Source organism: Vitis riparia, chromosome 5 (genome assembly GCF_004353265.1).
Source record: "Vitis riparia cultivar Riparia Gloire de Montpellier isolate 1030 chromosome 5, EGFV_Vit.rip_1.0, whole genome shotgun sequence".
In the NCBI taxonomy this organism is placed as follows: domain Eukaryota; kingdom Viridiplantae; phylum Streptophyta; class Magnoliopsida; order Vitales; family Vitaceae; genus Vitis; species Vitis riparia.
In genome coordinates, this window is record NC_048435.1 from 21,637,489 (window position 1) to 21,658,522 (window position 21,034).

Below are 21,034 nucleotides of genomic sequence, written 5' to 3' on the forward strand. Positions count from 1 at the left end.
AGGACATGTTTCAAACCCATGAGATATCATAGGGTCTATCTTGAGAATACTTGTTGTCGCATGTCTTAATCAATAATAATCTAATTCGTAGACAATATATAACCATCTTAAGGTCTTAACCATATATCAAAGTCATTCCAAACCTCAACACTAGCTCAATATTTTCTTAAGATTGAGAGCATGTGTAACATAATAGCTTGGTAAATCATTACTACTCGATAGTTAATGCCATAATTCACTATAGGTCTTATCTAATGTGTAATGATATACATTAATACATTCACCATAAGAAAATCATTCAAATGAACAAAACAAGTTATTCCCCCAAGAAGAAGGTAGTACATTATAGTTTTTGACGGATTACTCAAATCTCTGAACTAAATATGAATTACTTTTCATCTTATAAGAAACTCATGATTTAAATATTTTATGCAACTCCTAATACACACAAGTTATATACAATGCAAGTGATACAGACATAAATACTTAGATAATAATTAATGCAAATAAGGATAGATCAGGAAACTAAAAATCATATTAAACAAATTTATTAAGAAAAACTTATTTTGTTACATCATGTCATGTTTTTAAAGGTTTTATCATAACAATAGGAGAGTAGTACATCATTTACATGCTATACACACGGTTATGATTATAGGTTTACCATAAATTATCATGTTTGATTAGACATATCATTCACATGTCCTTGGAAATGTGAGGTGAATAAATTTGCAACCATATGTGATGATGTGACTAAATAGTCACATTGTGTTATCATTTGTTGCCAAGTGTCAGACGTCACAGGTAAACTACTAAGGTACTTTATGAATTGTAGGAATTGTATTCAATATATGTAGTGGTGATTGGTAGCGGAGATAAGGAACGACCAATATAATACCTCACCCAATAATGAGAAAAATGATGAACATAGGAGATAAAATCATCTTTGGTTTTTACCTAGGTCATGTAAGTATATTGATATTTAGAGTTATAATTGAAAGGAATACTATGTAGTATTAAGACATGAATGAGTACAAAAAATAGCCCGATGAGTCAAATAGGCTTGTAGAGGATCTATACACCCTACATACAAAAAGTAGCTCTTGTTCAGTAACAATGGTTTAAGGAAACTTAAAGAATGGATTGAAACACTTTTACAAATAAAAGAAGGGAATAATTGAATACTCATTCAAAAGACTATATATTTTATTTCATGCATTGCAAGGGAAAATGTAGATGACAATAAACGAGAGTTATCCATTGATAAGGTAACCAAATTGCATTCAAATCCAAATTATCAATCTAATTATTTGATATATGATAAAGATGTGGAATAATTACTTTGAGTTATGTGTACAATATTATTTCAACATTCCTCATGAATTATATATTTACAACAAATTTTTCTTTGAGATCAATATTTTATTCCTTACATGCCATTGCTAGAAATTAGCTTAACGAAATCTCCACATTTATGAACATTCCAACCCTCTAACCACCATTCTATCCTACTATTCCATCTTGAAGCTTTCTTATCCCCATCTTTGTGTAAATAACAATTCACCTCACTATTTGAATTTATTTAACCATCCAAACTAATCAATATGTAAATAAAATCTTACTCATAGTTAAGTATATTTATTTCAAATACAATACAATTGTATTATCCTTACATTTCTATCCATATAATTTCATTTAATCTTAATATACAAATTTTTATGTTTTTAATGATAACATTAACTAATCAATTAAATCCATACAATACTTCCCATAAATGAAAAAATAAATTAAGGATAAGTTAAAGATAAATTAAATTCATATTTTTATATTCTAAATTAATAAAATGATATTAAACCTGATACTTCAATAATTACTATTTTATGATGTCGTGATCATATATTTAATAAAATTAATCTATTATTTTTTAAATATTAATATATTGTTTTTTAAATATAATAAAAATGATCAAGTTTGCAAACAACAAGATAAAAAACCAAACAATAAAACCCTATTTGGTAACTATTTTTAAAATAGTCTTTTGTCCTTAACAACAAAAAATCATGAAAATATTTTTGACAATAAAAAAATAGAAAACAAATTTTTGTTCTTAAAAAAAAAAAAAGAAAAAAAAAGAGATATTTTTAAAGAACAAATTTTAGTTGTTTTCACTTGTTTTCTAATAACTGTTTTAAAAAATAATCATATAAATATAAAAACCGATGAAAAATATGGTAGTATGCATAAAAGTTATTTTAAAAGTATATTTAAAAATATATAAAATAGTTTTAAAATATTTTAAGTTCTAAAACAACTTTTATTCTATAAAATATTAAATAACAGTATTTAAAAATTGTTTTGTCAAAATTATTTTTAACAACACTCTTTCAACAGAACTTAAGGTCTACACTTTTCTCAAATTGCATCCATAATGAATTAATATAATCACATTAAAAAGATACACAAAAATTTTAAAAATTAGAAAATATTAAAAATAAAATAAAAGAAAATTTTACAGTGGCTTTGACCAACCTGTTAATCATCTTCATCAGCTTTACTTGAAACAACTCCACAAACCCATTTGAAGATCTAAAAAAAATTCACACCTTTTGCAACAAAAATCCATGTTTTTTCACTCCCAAACTCATTTTCAATGAGCTATTCATTTTTATACTCAAAAATCAAACTTTCATAACATTTTTTTCCCTATATATATATATATATATATATATTATTTTATTTTATTTATAAATAAAAGGTTGGTTGCTCATATTATAGTTTTTCAAGAGTTCTTGGAGGCCCAAATCCCAACTTTTGACTAGCCACCCATGTAGGATGGGGTCTTCAAGAGTTTTTAATTCCGATATTTTTTGCTATACCGACCCATGACAATTGCCCTTTACTACCTAAGGGCAAGGATCTTCTACAAATGTTCAATCACCTTCATCTCCCAATTGGTTTACAAGCTTCAATTTTTTTCTTATTGTGCTAATCAATCAAAAATTTTCATAACAATGTAAGTTACCACATATTTACAAACTTATACAACACAAAATACAACCCGATAAATTTAATAAGGAGCTAAAAGAATCAACTAGCTAGAATTTTAAACAACACATCAAGCCCATTTGAAAACCATAATGAGAAAGGATATTCCTAAGTTCATAACTTATTATCTTCAATGGAGGTTGTAAAGGAGACGGAGACAATTAGTGATGGTGGCTGCGAAGCCTGCGAAGCGAAGCTTGATAGAATGAACTAGTGAGGTGGGAGGAAAAGCTTGTGGAGAAGTATGGTGAAGTTTAAGAACAAAATTATTAAAATAAATAAATTGATGATAAGGGTATTATTGCAACTTTTTGAAAATATTAGAAGATCTTTCGATGTATTTGATTATCATCTTGAAAATCATTTTATTGGAAATTTGATAAATACATTTAAAATTTTTCTTTTCAATAAGTGGAGATTATTTTCTAAATATAAGATTTATCTCGTTCATTTGATAATTATATTTTTTTTATATAATATTTTATTTTTAATTATTCTCTATATATATGATTAATTTTTAAAATAATTCTCATAAAATAATTTTTATAAACACTTTATTTTTTTTTAAGAGAAAACTCTCTATTCTTTAATCATCTCTATTATAATTATTATTATTATTTTGCAAATAGTAAGGCGAGAGAACCCTTTTGTCAGTTTGAAAAGGCCATTACCAAACAGAAGGCAGAGTGGGGTTTGGGGAGGCAATGGAGAGTGAGGCAGTGGGGAATTCATAAGGAGGGAAGTGAAGGATTGGGAGGAGGAAGCGATTGCCACTGCTCGATTCAAGGCGTTTAGCGGACAAAGATCTGACTGGGAGGCAAGGTACCAGTTTTGGAGAGATTTGATTCTGAAGGTGGCTCGCCATTTCCACCTTCTCTTCATTTCGCCTTCCCAGGTTTTCTTCCTTTTGCCCTTTTTCTTTCACTGATGATCGAGAGTATTGTAGTTGACAGTGGAGGGATTTCAGGTGAAGAAGGATTGGTTTAATCGAGGAGGATTGACCCTTTGTGCCTTGACCATGTTCTGGTGAGCTTCTTGGCCTTCCTTCATTATTCTTTGCGTTTCATTTTCTTTTGTGAAACCAGGGTCTGGGTTATCTAGAAAACAATGTAGATGACATCTATCAGAATTGTGCAAATTGGGGTTGCTGCTGCGGGAATGTTGTTCAAATGGGCCAGGGTTTATTGGGTTTCGGTTGCTACTATACTTTAAGGGGAAAGGAATATCTTATTAGTGGATGGTTGAAATTCTTTACAAATTATTGGTTTTCTTTACTGTGTGGATTTCATAATCTTTGCTCTGCAGAATCTCCACTATCAATATGGGGTTGCTTGTGTGCCTGGTTAGGGGCTGAATTTAAATTGTCTAGTCAACTGTTTGAATGCATCATTTTGTATTCTCGCCCAGTTTAATTGTGGTTTTTTGTGTTTCTAGAGGGACTAAATCGTATTTTTCATTTGCAAATTGGAACCTTTGTATGTTGCAGTCTTATTTTCCTTACAATTTGCTTCATTGAAAAACCTGGAGGAGCTTGGATGTTCAAAAAATGGTGCCAAATATTTATACTATCGAAGTGGAAAATGCTAACCGTGGTGTATCTAGAAGAAGTGTCATCATTCTAAATCACTATTCCTGTGTTTTAGGTATTCCTTAGGGGAAGAAAAGTTATACTATTTAGATTTCATTGATTAGTTGTGGCTACCTTAGGACCCTTGTGGCTGCTGGTTTTCTTTTCTGTGTTTTTTGTTACTTTGTATACCCCTCATGCTCCTGGGTTTGCCCCCTTCTGATGGCTTCACTGTAGTTTCTTACCAATAAAAAGAAGGCATTAATGCTTGAAATTGTATTGTGGTACACCTAGACCTGATACCCTCAGGACTCTCTCTCTCTCTCTCACACACACACACACCTGTTTCAGCAAATGTCTGCAACTTTAAATAAGCTGGTTGCTTTTGTTTTTTGATTTCATCTTTACTTTTTGTTCTTGGTTTCTGGTTATAATGAAGGTGCTCTCTTATTTGTTTCACCGAATCTCTCCCTCTCTCTCTCTCTCTCTCTCTCTCTCTAAATAGCTTTGTCGGCGCTCTCTCATTTTTTTTCACCAAACATATGCAACTTTAAAAAAGTTGTGGAAACCACAGATCACCTTCTTTTGTTTTGTGAGAAGGGCAGATTGTTATGGCTTCTGATCTTCTCCCTTTTTGGAGTGCAATGGGTGATGCACTCCTCTGTGAAAAGGAACCTCCTGGGATGGCATGGATCCTTTGTGGGCAAGAAAAGGGAGAAAGCTTGGAGAGCTGCCCCCTCTGCTTGGTGTGGACCATTTGGAAAGAAAGGAATAGGAGGGCCTTCGACGATGTTGAGAGGAACGACCAAGAAATTAAATCCATTTTTTTGTACACTTTTGTGAATTGGGGTAGGGTGTATATAGAGGAACACACTTTCTCTTTAATAGATTTTGTAGACTGGTTAACTACCAAGTAAGGATCAGGCTTGTTTGCTCCTTTGTATCTTGGTATACTCCGTGTATACTCTTTCTTTAGCCTCTTTGGCTTTTAATGAATTTTCCTTTACCTATAAAAAAATTTTTTTATTTTGTTTCGGTTTTATTTTTTACTTTCACTTTTTTGTTTTTTGATGACTAATGAAAGGGCTCTCTCTCTCATTAGTCATTTCCGTTAGCAAATGTCTGCAACTTTAAATAAGCTGGCTGCTTTTGTTTTTTGGTTTTATCTTTACTTTTCATCTTTCAGTTTTTGATGTATAATGAAGGTGATATTATACGAAGTGTGGATCTTGTGGACCCAACTAGTGGACGGCTTTCCCAGCTTTTTAGGAAAGTAAAACATATGATGGTTAGATCAACATCTGCAGAAGTTATGTTTGAAGATCATCTCATTCTTCTTCCACTGTTGAAGGTATGTATATGTCTTTTAATTACCAAAAAGAGAGAATTAATTATTCCTCTATCTAAAAAACTTATAACCCATGTTAGTAACCACAAACTAGAAGTTTGGGTCTCTACAAAATTGGTTTCACCATTGACATCTCAAATGTTAAGCCTATTAGGAAAAAAAAGGGCATATCAAATGCTAAATTTAACATTTAGGATGTGTTTGGTTCATGGGCATCCAAATTAGGGAATGAGCATCTTATATCCACATATAAGATTACTAGTGCACATAACTTGAAAAGTTTTAGTTTACTTGAGATGAGATCCTCTCAATTTTGGAAAAATCTTATACCATGGAGGACTTGGTATTTTTTAATTCTAATCCCTATAGGAATAAAGATGAAAGGTAGATAGACAACTTATTTTTATTTATTTCTTCATTTATAACTAGATCCAATTTTTGTAGATATTACTTTAGGAATTGTTACGTAAATTTGCATTAATTCTTGAATGAGTCCTAAGGGTACTAAACACTATAATGGAGATAAGAGTTTGACAAGACAAGAGTTTAGGTGACACATTCTCGTGACTGCTGCATTTTTTCTTTTTTATTTTATTTTATTTTATTTTTGGTTTAGGGTAGTTTAGGTGATGCATTCTTTAGGAAGATCAACCCTTTTAGGTTGGCAAGGGTCTTTTGTTGGAAGAAGCAGAAGAAGCATGGAGGGCTATTCCATTGTTCTTATTTTAGACCATTTAAAAGGAGAAATCAGGGGAACCCTGAGGGGTAGCTCAATTGGTCCGGCCTTGGGTTTGCTCCCCAATGGTCACCAGTTCGAGTCCCCTCAGGGCCACTGGAGGTTTATCCGGTCGTTAACTTCAGGGCCCCGTGGGATTAGTCGAGGTGCGCGTAAGTTTGGCCCGAACATCCACGGTTATCAAAAAAAAAAAAAAGGAGAGATCAGGGGTTATTTGAATGCTAAAAAATTCCTCTATATGTATTTTTTTTGGATTGGTTTAGAATGTACATTGATGAGGCATCAATTTTATGGTAGATTTTGTCGATTGGTTGAGCTCTAAATAAGGTGAGGAAGTTGTTTTTTGTTTTTCTCTTTTTGTTCTTTGCCATTTGGTGCCCTTTTGCTAGGCACTACTAATACATACTTCTTGCTTGCCTATCAAAACTGGAGGGAAAAAAAAAAAAAAAAAAGACAGGAATTTCAAAGTCCTAACTTTAATCAAACATTTTTTTTGATAGACAAAGAGAAGAAAACTGATTAAAACACGCCTAAAAGGGGGCGCTCCCCATGTACACAGGCAGTATACAAAGAAAGCCAAACCCAAGGCCACAAAAACAACAACATACTAAAAAGGAAACAGCTAAACTTCAACCCCATCACCCAAAAAAATCAGAAAGGAGAGATAGTCCAAGTCCAGAAAAGGTTTAGACCACTCTAGAAGAGACCGAAAAAAGAGGTTCCTTAGACTCGTATCTGACATTTCTTCCTCTTGGAACGTTCTTCGGTTTCGCTCTCCCCAAATGCACCAAAAGAGACAAATAGGCGCTAATCTCCACGCTGCTTTCCTTTTCTTCCCTAGGCCCTTAATTTTCCATTCGCCTAGCAAGTTTCTCACTGAAGCTGGGAATACCCATATCACCCCAAAAGAAGACAACAATGAATTCCATAGTTTCCTAGTCTTGTCACAATGAATAAGGATGTGGTCCGCCGATTCTTCATTCTCTTTACACAGATTGCATCTATTAACCATAGACCAACCCCTTCTCATCAACATATCAATAGTAGAAATTTTACCCCAAACTGCTTCCCAAGTAAAAAAACGAGTTCTCAAAGGGGCATGTGAACCCCAAACCTCTTTGGCCGGAAAGAAAGGGCTATTCTCACCCTTTAAAGACCTATAATAAGATTTAACACTAAACTTTCCCTCCTCTCAATCTTCCAAACCAAGAAATCCACCCCTTCTTGAACCTTTACTGCAGAAATATGTTCCAGAAAACGACTCACCTCCTCCAATTCCCAATCTTGAAAGGATCTTCTAAAGTGCACCTCCAAACCCCACCACCCCCTCCTGTGCCTCCCCAAAGATCAGCCACTGCAGCAGAATGTTCGTTGCATTCTGAACAGCTGAGGGAACATATCCTTCAGCTTAGAGTCTCCTACCCAAATGTCCCACCAAAATCTAGTGCTTCTACCATTACCAATATGAATTCTAGTTCTAAGAGAGAAATCCTCCCAACCTTTCTAATGTCTTTCCAAAGGCCCATCCCATAAAGACTCTCTCACCTCTCTAGTGGTCCAACCCCCTTCCTTCTCTCCAAATTTACCAACAATGACTTCCTCCAAAAACTCCCTCTCTCAAGAGGGAATCTCCAAAGCCATTTACCGAGCAAAGCCTTATTGAAATCCTTCATATGCCTTAACCCCAATCCTCCATACCTCTTGTCTTTGCAAACAGCCGCCCATCTTACCAAGTGGATCTTCCTTCTCTCCTCCATATCTCCCCACAAAAACTCCCTTTGAATTTTCTCCAATCTGAGTCTCACTTTTCTTGGGATTACAAAAAGCGACATAAAATAGATGGGGAGATTTGAGAGAGTGCTCTTAATGAGAGTGAGACGACCCCCCTTAGAAAGATACTGTTTTTTCCACGTAGCCAAATTTCTCTTGAATCTTTCCTCTACAACATCCCAGACACTACCCAAATTGTGACGAGCTCCAAGAGGTAACCCTAGATAAGTAGTAGGGAACTTCCCTACTTTACACCCAAAAACTGCGGCTGCTCTGTCCATATCTTCCACGTCCCCCACCGGAATAACTTCGCTTTTCTGCATGTTAATTTTTAGACCTGATACCAATTCAAAACAATAAACAGCCCACTTCCAAAACATCAGTTGATCCCTATTATCCTCGCAAAAGAGAAGTGTGTCATCTGCAAACAACAAATGGGACACTGAAACCCCTTCTCCACTTTGCCCCTTTACCTTGAATCCTCTAATAAAACCTTTCTCCTCAGCTCTTGAAATTAAACTGCTAAAAGCTTCCATTATAAGCACAAACAAATAAGGAGATAGTGGGTCTCCCTGCCTTAGGCCTCTAAACGTTGAGAAAAATCTGTTGGAGCACCATTCACTAACACCGCCATTCTCACAGTTGAAATACAATAAAAAATCCAATTTCGCCACTTGGGTCCGAAACCCATTTTTCCAAAACTGATAGGAGGAACCTCCAATTTACGTGATCGTAAGCCTTTTCAATATCCAATTTACACACATAACTTGCCCCACCATTACGTTTCCTTGAGTTTATCGCCTCATTAGCTACCAAAACTGCATCCAAGATTTGCCTCCCTCCCACAAACGCATTCTGGCTGTACGAAACCACTTTTCCCATCACTCTCTTCAACCTATTTGCAAGGACTTTGGCCATAATTTTGTAAAGGCTCCCCACAAGACTGATAGGCCTAAAGTCCTGCACGTCACTAGCCCCTCCTTTCTTCGGATAAGTACTAAGAATGTTGCATTAAGGCTTCGGCAAACAACATTCTGCAAGTGGAACTCCTCAAACACCTGCATCACTTCCCCCCCGACAATAGGCCAACAAAGCTTCCAGAACGCCAATGTAAAACCATCCGGCCCTAGCGCCTTATCACCCCCCAAATCTGAGAGAGCTTTGGTAACCTCCTCCTCCGAAAAGTGCCCTTCCAAACTCTCATTATCCAAGGAGTCAAGAGTTTTAAAAAAACCTATCTCCACATCAGGTCTTCTCACCTGAGGTTCTTCAAACAAAGATTTAAAGTAGGAACCAATTCCTTCTTTGAGCTCCTCCTCTTTCACCAGCTGAACACCCCTGACTGTCAAGCTACTGATGAAATTTCCTCTTCTCCTAGCATTAGCCATGCGATGAAAAAACTTGGTATTGTTGTCTCCCTCCTTCAGCCAGAGTGCCCTCGACTTCTGCCTCCAAGAAATTTCTTCAAGGATAGCACAGTGGCTGAATTCGTCTCTGGCTATCTGTTGATTACTTTTTTCTTCCTCTGAAAGGGAGCCAAGCCTTTCTAAACTATCCCAATGGTTTAATTCCTCCCAGGCTGCATCCTTCCTAACAGAAACATTGCCAATGGTCTCTTTATTCCATTTTTTCAAATCGTATTTCAAAGCCTGTAGCTTTTTCGCAAGCACAAGACTAGGTTTCCCCTATAATTATAAGACTGCCACCAATCTTTCATCTTATCCATAAAACCTTCCACCCTCAGCCACATATTTTCAAATCTAAATGGGCTTTTACCTGTTCTCATCCCACCACAGTCTAACAAAATCGGCCAATGGTCAGAAACAGGTCTAGGGAGAAGCATTTGCATTGCCCCCGATACAAGTTCCTCCCAATCTCCTGAAAACAAGAAACGGTCTAACCGAGCCTTTAGAGAACCTCCTTCCCCTCCACTCCACGTAAAAGCTCCACCTCCCAGTGGTGGGTCTACTAATTCAAACTCATCAATAAAGCTTGAAAATTCTCTCATCGTGTTTGACATTTGCCTGCCATTACTCGTTTCAACTGGGAAACGCACCACGTTGAAATCCCCTGCTATACACCAAGGATCATTCCACAGCCCTTTAACAGCGGCTAGTTCTTCCCACATCTCCCTCCTCTCCCTTCCTTTTTTTTTTTTTTTTTTGATAGGAAACGACAAAGGAATATATTGATAAAAAGAAGGTACAAATAGAAGGATGAGGAATCCTCCCAACAAAGAAAAACAAGACTACAAGTAAACAAATATAAGAAAGTACAAAAAGGGAAAAGAAGACACTCTAGTTACACGCCGCTAACCAATCAAGTTGTAGTATGTTAAGAGGAATCCCCTTAAAAACCTTAAAACAAAAAGCCCAAAAAGAAGTAAGAAAACAAATAGAATCTCAAAGATACTCGGCATTCCTTGCTTTGTCCTCAAAAATCCTTGCATTTCTTTCCCGCCACACCACCCACATTAACGCGATGCACGCGTTTTGCCATAAGACAATCCCTCTCTTGGAAGATCCAAAACCATTAAAATTACTAAATAACATGTCAGAGATGCTCCTTGGGGAAACCCAATCCATCTTTGCTGATTGGAATAATTTGTGCCACAACCCCTTTGTCAAAGAGCAATGAAGGAAAAGGTGATCTACTGTTTCTCCATTCTTCATACACAACTTACATATGTCAGGACTAAGTGCTTTGTAGGGTCTTCTCAATTGTAGCAAGTCATTAGTGTTAACCTTCTTGTGAGCCACCAACCAGACAAAGGACTTGACTTTAAAAGGGACTTGAGCATTCCAAACAATCTTGGTAGGGAAAACTGGAGGCGACTCAGAATATTGGGATAAGGCCAGAAAGAAAGATTTGACTGTGAAGAGACCTGAAGGAGATAAGGACCAGGATCTCTTATCTGGAACGGAAGGTGATATGTGAAGATGATCAAAAGATCGCATAAGGCCCTCTAAATCATCTATCTCATAATCAGAAAGATTTCGGCGAAAATTGAAGTTCCAAGAAAATGGGCGGGTATATCCAAGAATTGATGAAATAAGAGCATTTTTATCCGTGACTACGCTAAGTAATCTTGGATATTGGACTCCCAAAGGTTGTTCCCCCCACCACAAGTCATCCTTTGGACGGGCCATATAACCCAGAGAAAACCCAAACAGAGCCCTCCTCACAATTTCTAAAACGGCAAGAAATAGAAAAAGAACCCACCTCAAACTCCAGCCCTTCCAAGACTTTCTTATCCCACATTACTAGCACCCCTCCTGCCGATCCCTTTGCATCTAGAGACACCCAACCCAAATTCCTACCAATCCCCAGGCTTCTAACAATCCTTTCAGACATTTCCTTCATTTTAGTCTCCTGAAAACAAACTAAATCTGGCTTATGTTTTCTTACCATCGACTTAATGACCATCCTTTTATCTGGGTCATGCAAGCCTCTGACATTCCAGGATAATAATCTAAGCTTCATAAGGGACCACAGTCATTTGCCTTCCCAACACCCCTTCCTCCGCCTCTCTTCCAGCTAATCCATCATAATTAATTGAGCTAACTAGCTTCTTCAACTCTCTATCCTTCCTTGAAACCGAAGACGTTCCCCTTTGCTCTCATTGTGCTTCCTGATTAAACATCTCCTATTCTCCATCTCCTTGAGGATTCTCAAAATGTCCTCTTCGAAGCCTTCAACCGAGACCCCCACAGTCTTGCAAAAACCAAGGAATTTCTTATTTACCCAAGGGGATTTGTCCTTCTCCTCTGCACTCGCTTCCGTGATGTGGAAAAAAGGCATCTCCACCACTGAAGAAGCGGGAATATCATGCACGATGGGCTCCACTCCAACCTCAATCTCACTCTTCTTGCATAGAAGAACCTGAGTCAACAATGCCAAATTCCTCACAGCCAAACCACCTTTTTTTTTTTTTTATCTGAACAAATAAAAGACCAATCTACTAAATAGAGCTTCCTCTCGAGGACCCCACCTCCCCATAGAAAATCCCTTTAGATCCACTCCAACCTCAATCTCACTCTTCTTTGCATATAGAACAAGGACATACAATAGATAGGCATATTGGACAGAGTGCTCCAGATCAAGGTAAGCCTACCCCCTTTGGAAATATATTGCCTTTCCAAATTGAAAAATCTTTTCCTCAACCTCTCTTCTACACCATCCCAAACTGCCCCATCCTTGAAACCAGCACCCAAAGGAAGACCCAAGTAAGAAGACGAGAGCGTGCTAAACTTGCAACCAAACTCATGAGTCAACTCCTCTACATTCTCCACTCTTCCCATCGGAATGAGCTCACTTTTGTCCAAATTTACCCTCAACCCCAACATGGCTTCGAACCATAAAAGAAGCCAACTCAAGTAGGTCATCTGATCTAAAGAAGGCTCGTAGAAGACTAAGGTATCATCCACTAACAAGTCAGAGATCTCCCACTCCCGCCCCTACGAACAAGCAGGGGGTGCTCAATTGGCAAAAGGGACTGTTTGGAGAAGGTCGTGGCTTAGAGGAGGAAAGTGGGCCTATGTGGGGAAGCCCATTGTCGTTGTGAAAGGTCCACAAGGTGAGTGGGTTGGATGTTGGAGAAGATGGTGGATTAGGTCGAGCCTAGGGGTGTGGCCTTTTCTTTAATAGGGAGGAGAATTTTGTGGGGATGGCTAGCCCTTTAGGGCTTCTCGTTGGGGGAGATCGTGCTATAGAGACTTTCCAGTCGAAGATGATTGCATCACCTTCGTCTTGGATTTCTAGCACCGACGAGGCTCTCTAGGCTGAAGCAACAAGGTACACCTCTTGTTCCTCTTCTTCTTTGGTGCTTTAGGGGGTACAGGAGTTCTCTTCTTCTTCTCCTTCTTATTAGAGAAGGGTTTTGAAAGGGGATTGCAATTTTGTTTGTGGCTTGGATGTGGAGGTTGTTGAAGCAGATACGAGTCTTTGTCCTCTAAATGCAGTTTTGGCTTATGGGAGTTCTGTTGTGATCTCTTCTAAGGAGGAAAGGGCTCTGGTTATGGTAGAGGAGGCGAGCCTAGAGAAAAGGGACAATACAATGGGGCGGCTTGAGTGTGGAGCAGAGTCAACTGAGTGGAAATCAAGTTGCCTTGCCTAGTCTAGTGACTTTCTGGGCATGCCAACTATAGAATTTGAGGAGGAAATTCTAGCTTTGCTCAAGAAATGGAAAATTGAGGAAAGATCAAAAGGCTTAGTGGTTTGGGTCTAAAAGGGCAAAGGTTGAATCCTCAAGGTTTGAAAAGGAACTTAGAAGGTTGAAGTGTTCCATTAACTTTAAAGGCTCAAGTTGTGGAAGAGTTCTCTCCCAAGAGAACGGGGGTTCAGTTTATGTGGGTAAATGAATCTAAGAATTCTCTCTTGGAATGTGAGAAGGGTTAATGATGGTGATAAAAGAAATATAAAAAAATCCTTGATCAAGGGATTTGGTTTGTCTTCAAGAAACTAAGTTCCAAAGTTTATCGAGTAGTTTGGTCAGTCTTCGGGGGTAGGCAGGTTCTTGGAGTGGGGTGCTCTTAATTCTTGGGGTATGGCCCGATGGGGGGGGAGGGTGTTGTTAGTCTTTTGGGACAGTAGGGTGTTAGAGCTTACTGGAATGGAAATTGGAGACTTTTCGGTTTCTTGTCGGTTTAAGAATATAGAGGATGGTTTCTATTGGGTTTTTACAGGGTGTATGGCCCTTCTGTTGGGAAGCTTAGAGAAGAATTATGGGAGGAGTTAGGGGCTATCAAGGATTTGTGGCAAGATCCTTGGTGCATAGGAGGATATTTTAATGTTGTTAGATTCTTGAGAGAATGGAACAGAGACTCAAGACTGTCTTCAGCAATGAGAAGATTCTCGGAGGTCATTAAGGAATTGGAATTGCGGATTGAATAACTAATTACAATCAAGGTTGGATAGATTTCTAGTTTCCGGGGATTGGGAATGCTATTTCAATGGGGCAGTTCAATGTCTTCTTCCCAGACCCGTTTCTGACCATTGCCCAAATCTTGTTAGACGGTGGAGGCGTGAGGAAAGGACCTTCCCCATTCAGATTCGAGAATATGTAGTTGAAGGAAGATGGTTTTAAGGATTTGCTAAGGAGTTGGTGGATGGGTTTCCAATTCAGAGGTCTTTCAATTTCATCCTGTCTAAAAAACTGAAAGCACTTAAGGCTAGCTTGAAGACTTGAAACAAAGAAGTGTTTGGAAATACCTCTACTAGAAAGGAGTCAACCTTGAAGCACGTGGTGTTTTGGGATTCCGTACAAGGGGACAGGGCATTGTCAGCAAAAGAACAAAGCCTCAGGAAGCAAGCTTTGAAGTACAAGAAGTGAGTGTTGATGGAAGAGACCTTTTGGAGGCAAAAATCTAGGGAGATATGGTTGAGGGAGGGAGATAGAAATGCCGGCTTTTTCGATAAAATGGCTACTGCTCATAAGAGAGGTAACTCTACAGTGAAGATCAAGGTACATGGGACTTGGGCAACAAAAGAGAGAGACATCAAAGATAGGGTGGTTCAGGTTTTCCACTCTCTTTTGTCTGATTCAGAGGAGTGGAGGCCCAAATGCAACAAGCTGCAGGTTGGGGTCCTTGGAGGTGAAGATGCAGCATTGTTAGAGGTCCCTTTTTCAGAGGAAGAGGTTTTTGGTGCTCTTTGGGACCTCAATGGTGATAAAGCTCCTGGCCCCGATGACTTCTCAATGGTGTTTTGGTAGTTCAGCTGCAGTTTTCTAAAGAAGTAAGTAATGGGGTTCTTTAAGGATTTTCATGAACGAGGCAGGTTTGTGAAGAGCATTAATGCCTCTTTTCTGGTTTTAATTCCTAAGAAAGGGGGAGCTAAAGATCTCAAGGACTTTAGGCCTATAACCTTGGTGGGTAGCCTTTACAAGTTGTTAGCAAAGGTGCTAACTAATAGGCTTAAGAAGGTGGTGGGAAAAGTAGTTTCCAAGTCCCAAAATGCTTTTGTGGAGGGAAGGCAAATCCTGGATGCCTCGTTGATTGCTAATGAGGCTATTGATTCAATGCAGAAAGGCGGGGGTGGCGGCATCCTTTGCAAGCTAGATATTGAGAAGGCGTAAGACCATGTAAACTGGAGTACACTTCTTTGGTTGCTGGAAAGGATGGGTTTCAGACCTATTAATTCACAAATCTTCCAACAATATACAAACAAGAAAGTGAAACCTTTCTAAAGGAAGTTAAAATGAATAGGTTTCAAAAACAACACAAATGTCATTGTAACAACTAATGATATCCAAACCACTAATGTTTGATAGCATTTCAACACCAAATGAGCCATAAACAGCTATTTTCCTTTTCTGGGTTTCTCATCTTCTGGGTCTTGTAGATATTTGAGATTGTACACTACGCCTGATCATAGGTTGCTCAGACAATGCAGGAACAGACTAATTTGCATACCCATTTTGCCAATTACAGATTAGACTTCAGAACTTACAAAATACAAAATTACAGAGTAAAAGCATGTATACTTACCACCATTCCTGCAACCATATGAACTACAGGAACAAAAAGCTGGTCCACCTTGTTCCCTTCTGCATATCCATTAAACGCAATGACCATCGAGAATGTGTGGATTGTGACAAATGCAAGAGCGATAAGTGCTGCCAGGCAAAAATGGTTAGACAAAGAATCTTCTGATCAGGCTAATTGTCAAAATACTTGCCAACTACAGGCAATTTACCATGAATATTTATTTATACAAAGCTCTTAAAATATTGGACATATTCACTAAAATTTTTTAGCCTACCCTAATCCACAGATTCCATCAAATAAAATAGAATAGGTTGGTATGAACAAATATGCTTTAAACATTTAAGTTAAATAATATTCAGATAAATAGGTCTACCAAAACCTTGTAAGAAAGATTGACTCACCAGAAATAAGAAAAAATGGTATCTCGGAGCACCTATCAACAAAAAACGTTGCTCTACCAAATGCAGGTGTCAAGAGGCTAAGACAGAAAAAGACAGCATGGGCACCGCCATGGCCCAAACCACCAGCTGTATGCAATTGATTTGAAATGAAAAAAATACACAACTTGGATTAGAGAACAATATGTTTAAGACATAAGGTACAGAATTATAATTATCCATGTTAATCTTCATGAAAACCCACAGCATGCAATGCCACTTTCAGCCACTACTACATAATTTATCACAGAGGAATAAGAAAGTTGGTAGCTTTGCTACAAATCCCAAGCAAACTATCTGTGACATAAACATGGTTTCAAAGCCGAGTTGGAAAGTAATTATCTATCAAAAAAAAAAAGCCGAGTTGGAAAGTAATGTTCAGTATGACATGATTGCACTCCAACCCAAGGCTAATAGGACCAAAACCATGAAATAAATTGCATTCATAGTGAATTACCCAAGAAGGTCAAACTTGATTGTCAAAGATTTACTAGGATGGACTGATTGGGAGCTGGATTTCCACCCCTCCATAGAGTGTAGAGTACAGTAGTCAAAGGCTAGTTTTCACATTAACAGGCAATGATTGCTAAATCAAGGTGATAGCTTCATAATATTCAAAGAGTATGGATGATGATGATGAAAACCAGTTAACTTCAATATAAGGTCTTCTTTGTGGCTCCTATAACCATCTGAATCCTGAGCCAGGCAACTGCTCTCTGAAAAAAGCACGGTTGCTTCTTCCCTCAGTTTTTTTCCTCAACAGACTCTGATGACAACACAGTTTAAGCAATAAAAGATATTCAACTGCTGAGCACCAATCCCCCACTTCTCTCTCTCTGTTTTGAAAACTACCTCGACCCTATTGCTCTTTGCTCTTCCTTTTATCACCTTCAACTTGAATCGAATTACTTCTAAAGAGCAAGGCTTGTATATTGCTATCCATTGCACATGTCTAGACTATTTTGGACAATCCAGTCTCATCTTTTACTCAATTGTACCATATGTATTCTCCTACAGCCGTATTCACTCCTTACATCTTTTTCTTCCTTTGCCACTCATCCATCTGAACCACCTCATTTCAGCTGCACGCATTTTTGGACATGTTCTCACTGTCCAAGAAATTAGTGTAGCTGAATTGGAGGTGCTAGTAAGGATGGGTACAAAAAAAAATACTATAATTGTTTTATGACACAATCATTCTATGACCTCCCCGGGCATGATCAGAATTACCACCACCCCATGATTTTACATGTTTAACTATTAACTACTTCAGTGTTTTGTTGTAAACAGAGAGACAGATTACAATTATAATTGAGATAAGAAGTAGGAAACCATAAAAAAATATTTGAGCCATCAGGAGGTTATGAATTAAATCTTAAAGAAGTCAGCAACCAGTAATGATGACTAGATAGCATTGGCTGAAATACAGGCAAAACCATTACAAGATCAATTTTATAGCACACTTTAAATTTAAATGGGTCACCATGAGCCTGTTTGGGTTTGGCACATGAGAATGAATGTAAAAGCTTCTTCAAAGCTTACCCAGAGCAATTTGCATCTTATCTGTCAGAAATAAGCGAGGCTTTGAGACCCTATCAGCAAAAGCATCCAATATATCTTCCAACCTCCTAAAATAAATCCCCCAAAAGAAATGTTATGAGAAGCAAAATAACTTTTATAATAATAGTTTCTTTATCATAAGATGTTCCAAGGAAATTATCCTTTGCTGACATTAGCATCAAGCTTTTCCTACCAAAAGTCAAATTCAAAAGAGTACTAAAATTAAAGAACTACAGGAACTGTCATGCAAAAAGCGGAATATTCTTCCTATTAAATGGACCGTGACATCTTCAACACATAAAAAGAATTGTAAGCCTGCATAGATGGAAGGTAAGGTTGGAACCAAGAGTGTTAGTTACGAATTGGAGGTTTTTAGTGACGATCAAGTTGATTTGGGTAAAAGAAATCTAGAAGAAAGTTTCCATGTAATAAAAGTTGCAGGAAAAAAAGATTTAAAAGATTTAGCAAAATGACTATTACTAGGTCAGATGTGAGAGGATGCAAATTAATGATGCATAATTGAAATCAAATGTTAACATGAAGTTGAATGCTTCCTTGGCATCCTTGATGAAATTGCAGCAATCGTAACATTCAGTCAAGATGTACCTTAAATAGTCATATGACAAAAAATGCAGTCATTCTAATCAATTCCATAGCATTTACACTTGGAAATCAAGTAAAATGCAGGTGACTAGAGGGGGGATACAGTCCATCGGCATGCTGAAAGTTTCACAATCTAAAACATCATTGTTTACTAGTCCAGCATACTTATAAAAAATAACCAGTTACTAAAATTCTCAGAAATTCCCAAAATAACACATGATTTTTCATCAAGAATATGGAATCCGAATTCATTTCACAAGAATCAAAGATTCAGAAATTCTTTGCTGAGAAAATGGTAATTCCAAATCGATTTGCAAAGTTCATAAAGCTATCTCAATAATACAGTGACTATATATGCTTCCTTTTTTTCTAACACACTGCTATTCTCACTCCCAAATTCAATCTTGCACAAAATTCTAGAATCTTGAAAATATTTCTTCAAGAAACTCCCAGATTCTGAATTTTGCTTCGGTACCAAAGATTTCCCAGATCCTGAATCACTTCACATACGCCAGAGAATATTCAGACCATAAAGCATCCAAGATGCACAGTAAAAGAATATTCACCATGATTGATAAACAAGGGTTATCGGAAGAGACATTTCACACCCCATAAGTACAATGGATAAAAAGTAGTCAAGAAAAGTGCATCCAACATTAAGAAGAGTGCAATTCAAGGTTTCAAGCCATCTTATAGGGGTAATGTTTCGCTTGGAATAACAATCACATGGCATAGAAACATATAAGTGACTTTGAATGAAATACCATGACCTCAACATACTTGTACACTTTCCAGAAAAGAATCCGGAGCCCTTCTTGAAAAGCAATGGATGTGATTATAAGAATTGCATATGGCCACCATGCTGTTGTTTTCAAAGGAAGAAAAGCCCTCCATACTCCAGATAGAACGATCAGACTAATGAGCCACAACAGTGTACTACATTGCATTCATTAAGAAAACCCATGAGAGCCAATAAAATATGGAATATAGCAAAATTTAAAATCTTCACTTTTTCAACATGAGTCATTTTGACTGGCTTTAAAGATTTTAGACAAAAACTAATGTGAGCCCACATAATAAAAATCAACACTCATCCAACAGGAACAATTTTCACACAATCCACGTGATAACAATTCATACAAAAGTTCACCTAAATTAAGAATAACTAAATAAAAAGCTTTTCTGAATTTTTGAACAACTTGAAGTTTTTCCCCAATGTGATCAAGTAATGCCAATGGAAACACAATGCTCCTTTACAGCTAAGAAACTGAAGAGGAGAAAAAGAAAAAGAGATAGAAAGATTGAATTATTACACTTTTGATTGCTTTGATTTCCAACAAAACATGGCAAAAAATAAAAATGATAATAATAACAAACAAGTCTTGTATGTTATTTGTTCAACTTAAGTGGAAAACTTCAGTTCTCAGGAACTAAGTATCAAAAGGTTAAAAACTTCACATTTCAATTCCTTCTCTTCACTTCAGTTTCTCAACAATACAACAAACCATTGAAAAAAAAACAGTCATTTCTCTCTACTCTTTAGCAAAGCATGATGTTAAACAAAGTTCTCTCAAGTACAGGTTGAACAATAACGAAAACAATTACATATTTCCTTTCTTCTCATTATCAGCTAAGCTTTCAATACAATCCATTACCCCCTTTTGTTTGGTTTCTGAGAAAACTAAATCAAAAACCAGAAAATAAAGTTATAATCAAATAGTTGTATTAGGGCTAGTTCAGTCCAAATCTCGGATCACAAAGAATTCGAAAAGATTCAAATTTATTTTCCTCTATAAAAATTTTCCAACCAACCAAACAGACCATGTGAAAACCAAACAACATACCATTTATTTCCTCTAATATCCAGCAATGAACAAAATTAAACACATAAACTTCACATTTCGCTTAAATGAGAAAAACCCACATCCCTTTGAGTAAAATTCCGCTTGGCTGCGAGAAAATTGCAGAAAATAAAAGAAAACATTTGAACTATTTCTTCTCTAGTTTTTTGGCTTCCAAAAGTAGAATCCAAACCCAGTACTCCTATTGAGCTCAATCAAAATGGAGGTTTTTCCATTCTCTGTCACAGCCAAGGAAACTTTCTTACAAAATACTTTTACTTTCTCATCTCCCCTAACATTTCCCTGGAAAACATTCAGCAACAAAGTTGAAGTACCTTGAGAGAACGGTGAGGATCAAAAAGGGCTTTTTGGAGATGACAGAGACGAAGAGGGAGAGGGAAGGCCCTAGGGAAATCAAGGCGTAGCCGATCCCTGCTGTGACTGTCATGTGGATTTTCTCAGGGGTGGGAAACTAGAGGTGATTTTCCCACCAATCAAACACCGAAAATGGAAACTTCTATATGAAGAATTATTTATTGATCACTGCTTTGATGAAAGTGTAAGGGTTTGGGTCAACTCAAAAGTCACGTGACTCAGCGCATTCAAAATAGAGTTCTCGTTTATAAAAAATAAATAAATA

At 37.1% G+C, this 21,034-nt stretch overlaps 1 protein-coding gene and 1 long non-coding RNA gene across 3 annotated transcripts in view; one reads left to right on the plus strand and one right to left on the minus strand.

Annotated features, from left to right (window-relative positions):
- Positions 1-20,936, minus strand: part of LOC117915417 (gamma-secretase subunit APH1-like) — a 29,933-nt gene extending 8,997 nt beyond the window's left edge. The window contains exons 1-5 of the mRNA XM_034831004.1: positions 20,730-20,936; positions 19,334-19,489; positions 17,933-18,018; positions 16,355-16,480; positions 15,954-16,081 (exon numbers count right to left, since the gene is read on the minus strand). Coding sequence (XP_034686895.1) covers positions 15,954-16,081; positions 16,355-16,480; positions 17,933-18,018; positions 19,334-19,489; positions 20,730-20,842 — 609 coding nt within the window. The 5' untranslated portion in view covers positions 20,843-20,936. The remainder of the gene's footprint in view (positions 1-15,953; positions 16,082-16,354; positions 16,481-17,932; positions 18,019-19,333; positions 19,490-20,729) is intronic.
- On the plus strand, positions 3,774-6,248 carry LOC117915418. 2 transcript variants are annotated; one of them, XR_004651386.1, is made up of 3 exons: positions 3,774-3,940; positions 4,013-4,071; positions 5,799-6,248. It is a non-coding gene; the product is annotated as an uncharacterized LOC117915418 (long non-coding RNA). The 2 variants fall into 2 exon arrangements; XR_004651387.1 differs by having other exon boundaries at positions 5,818-6,248.
- Positions 20,937-21,034: the final 98 nt, after the last annotated feature.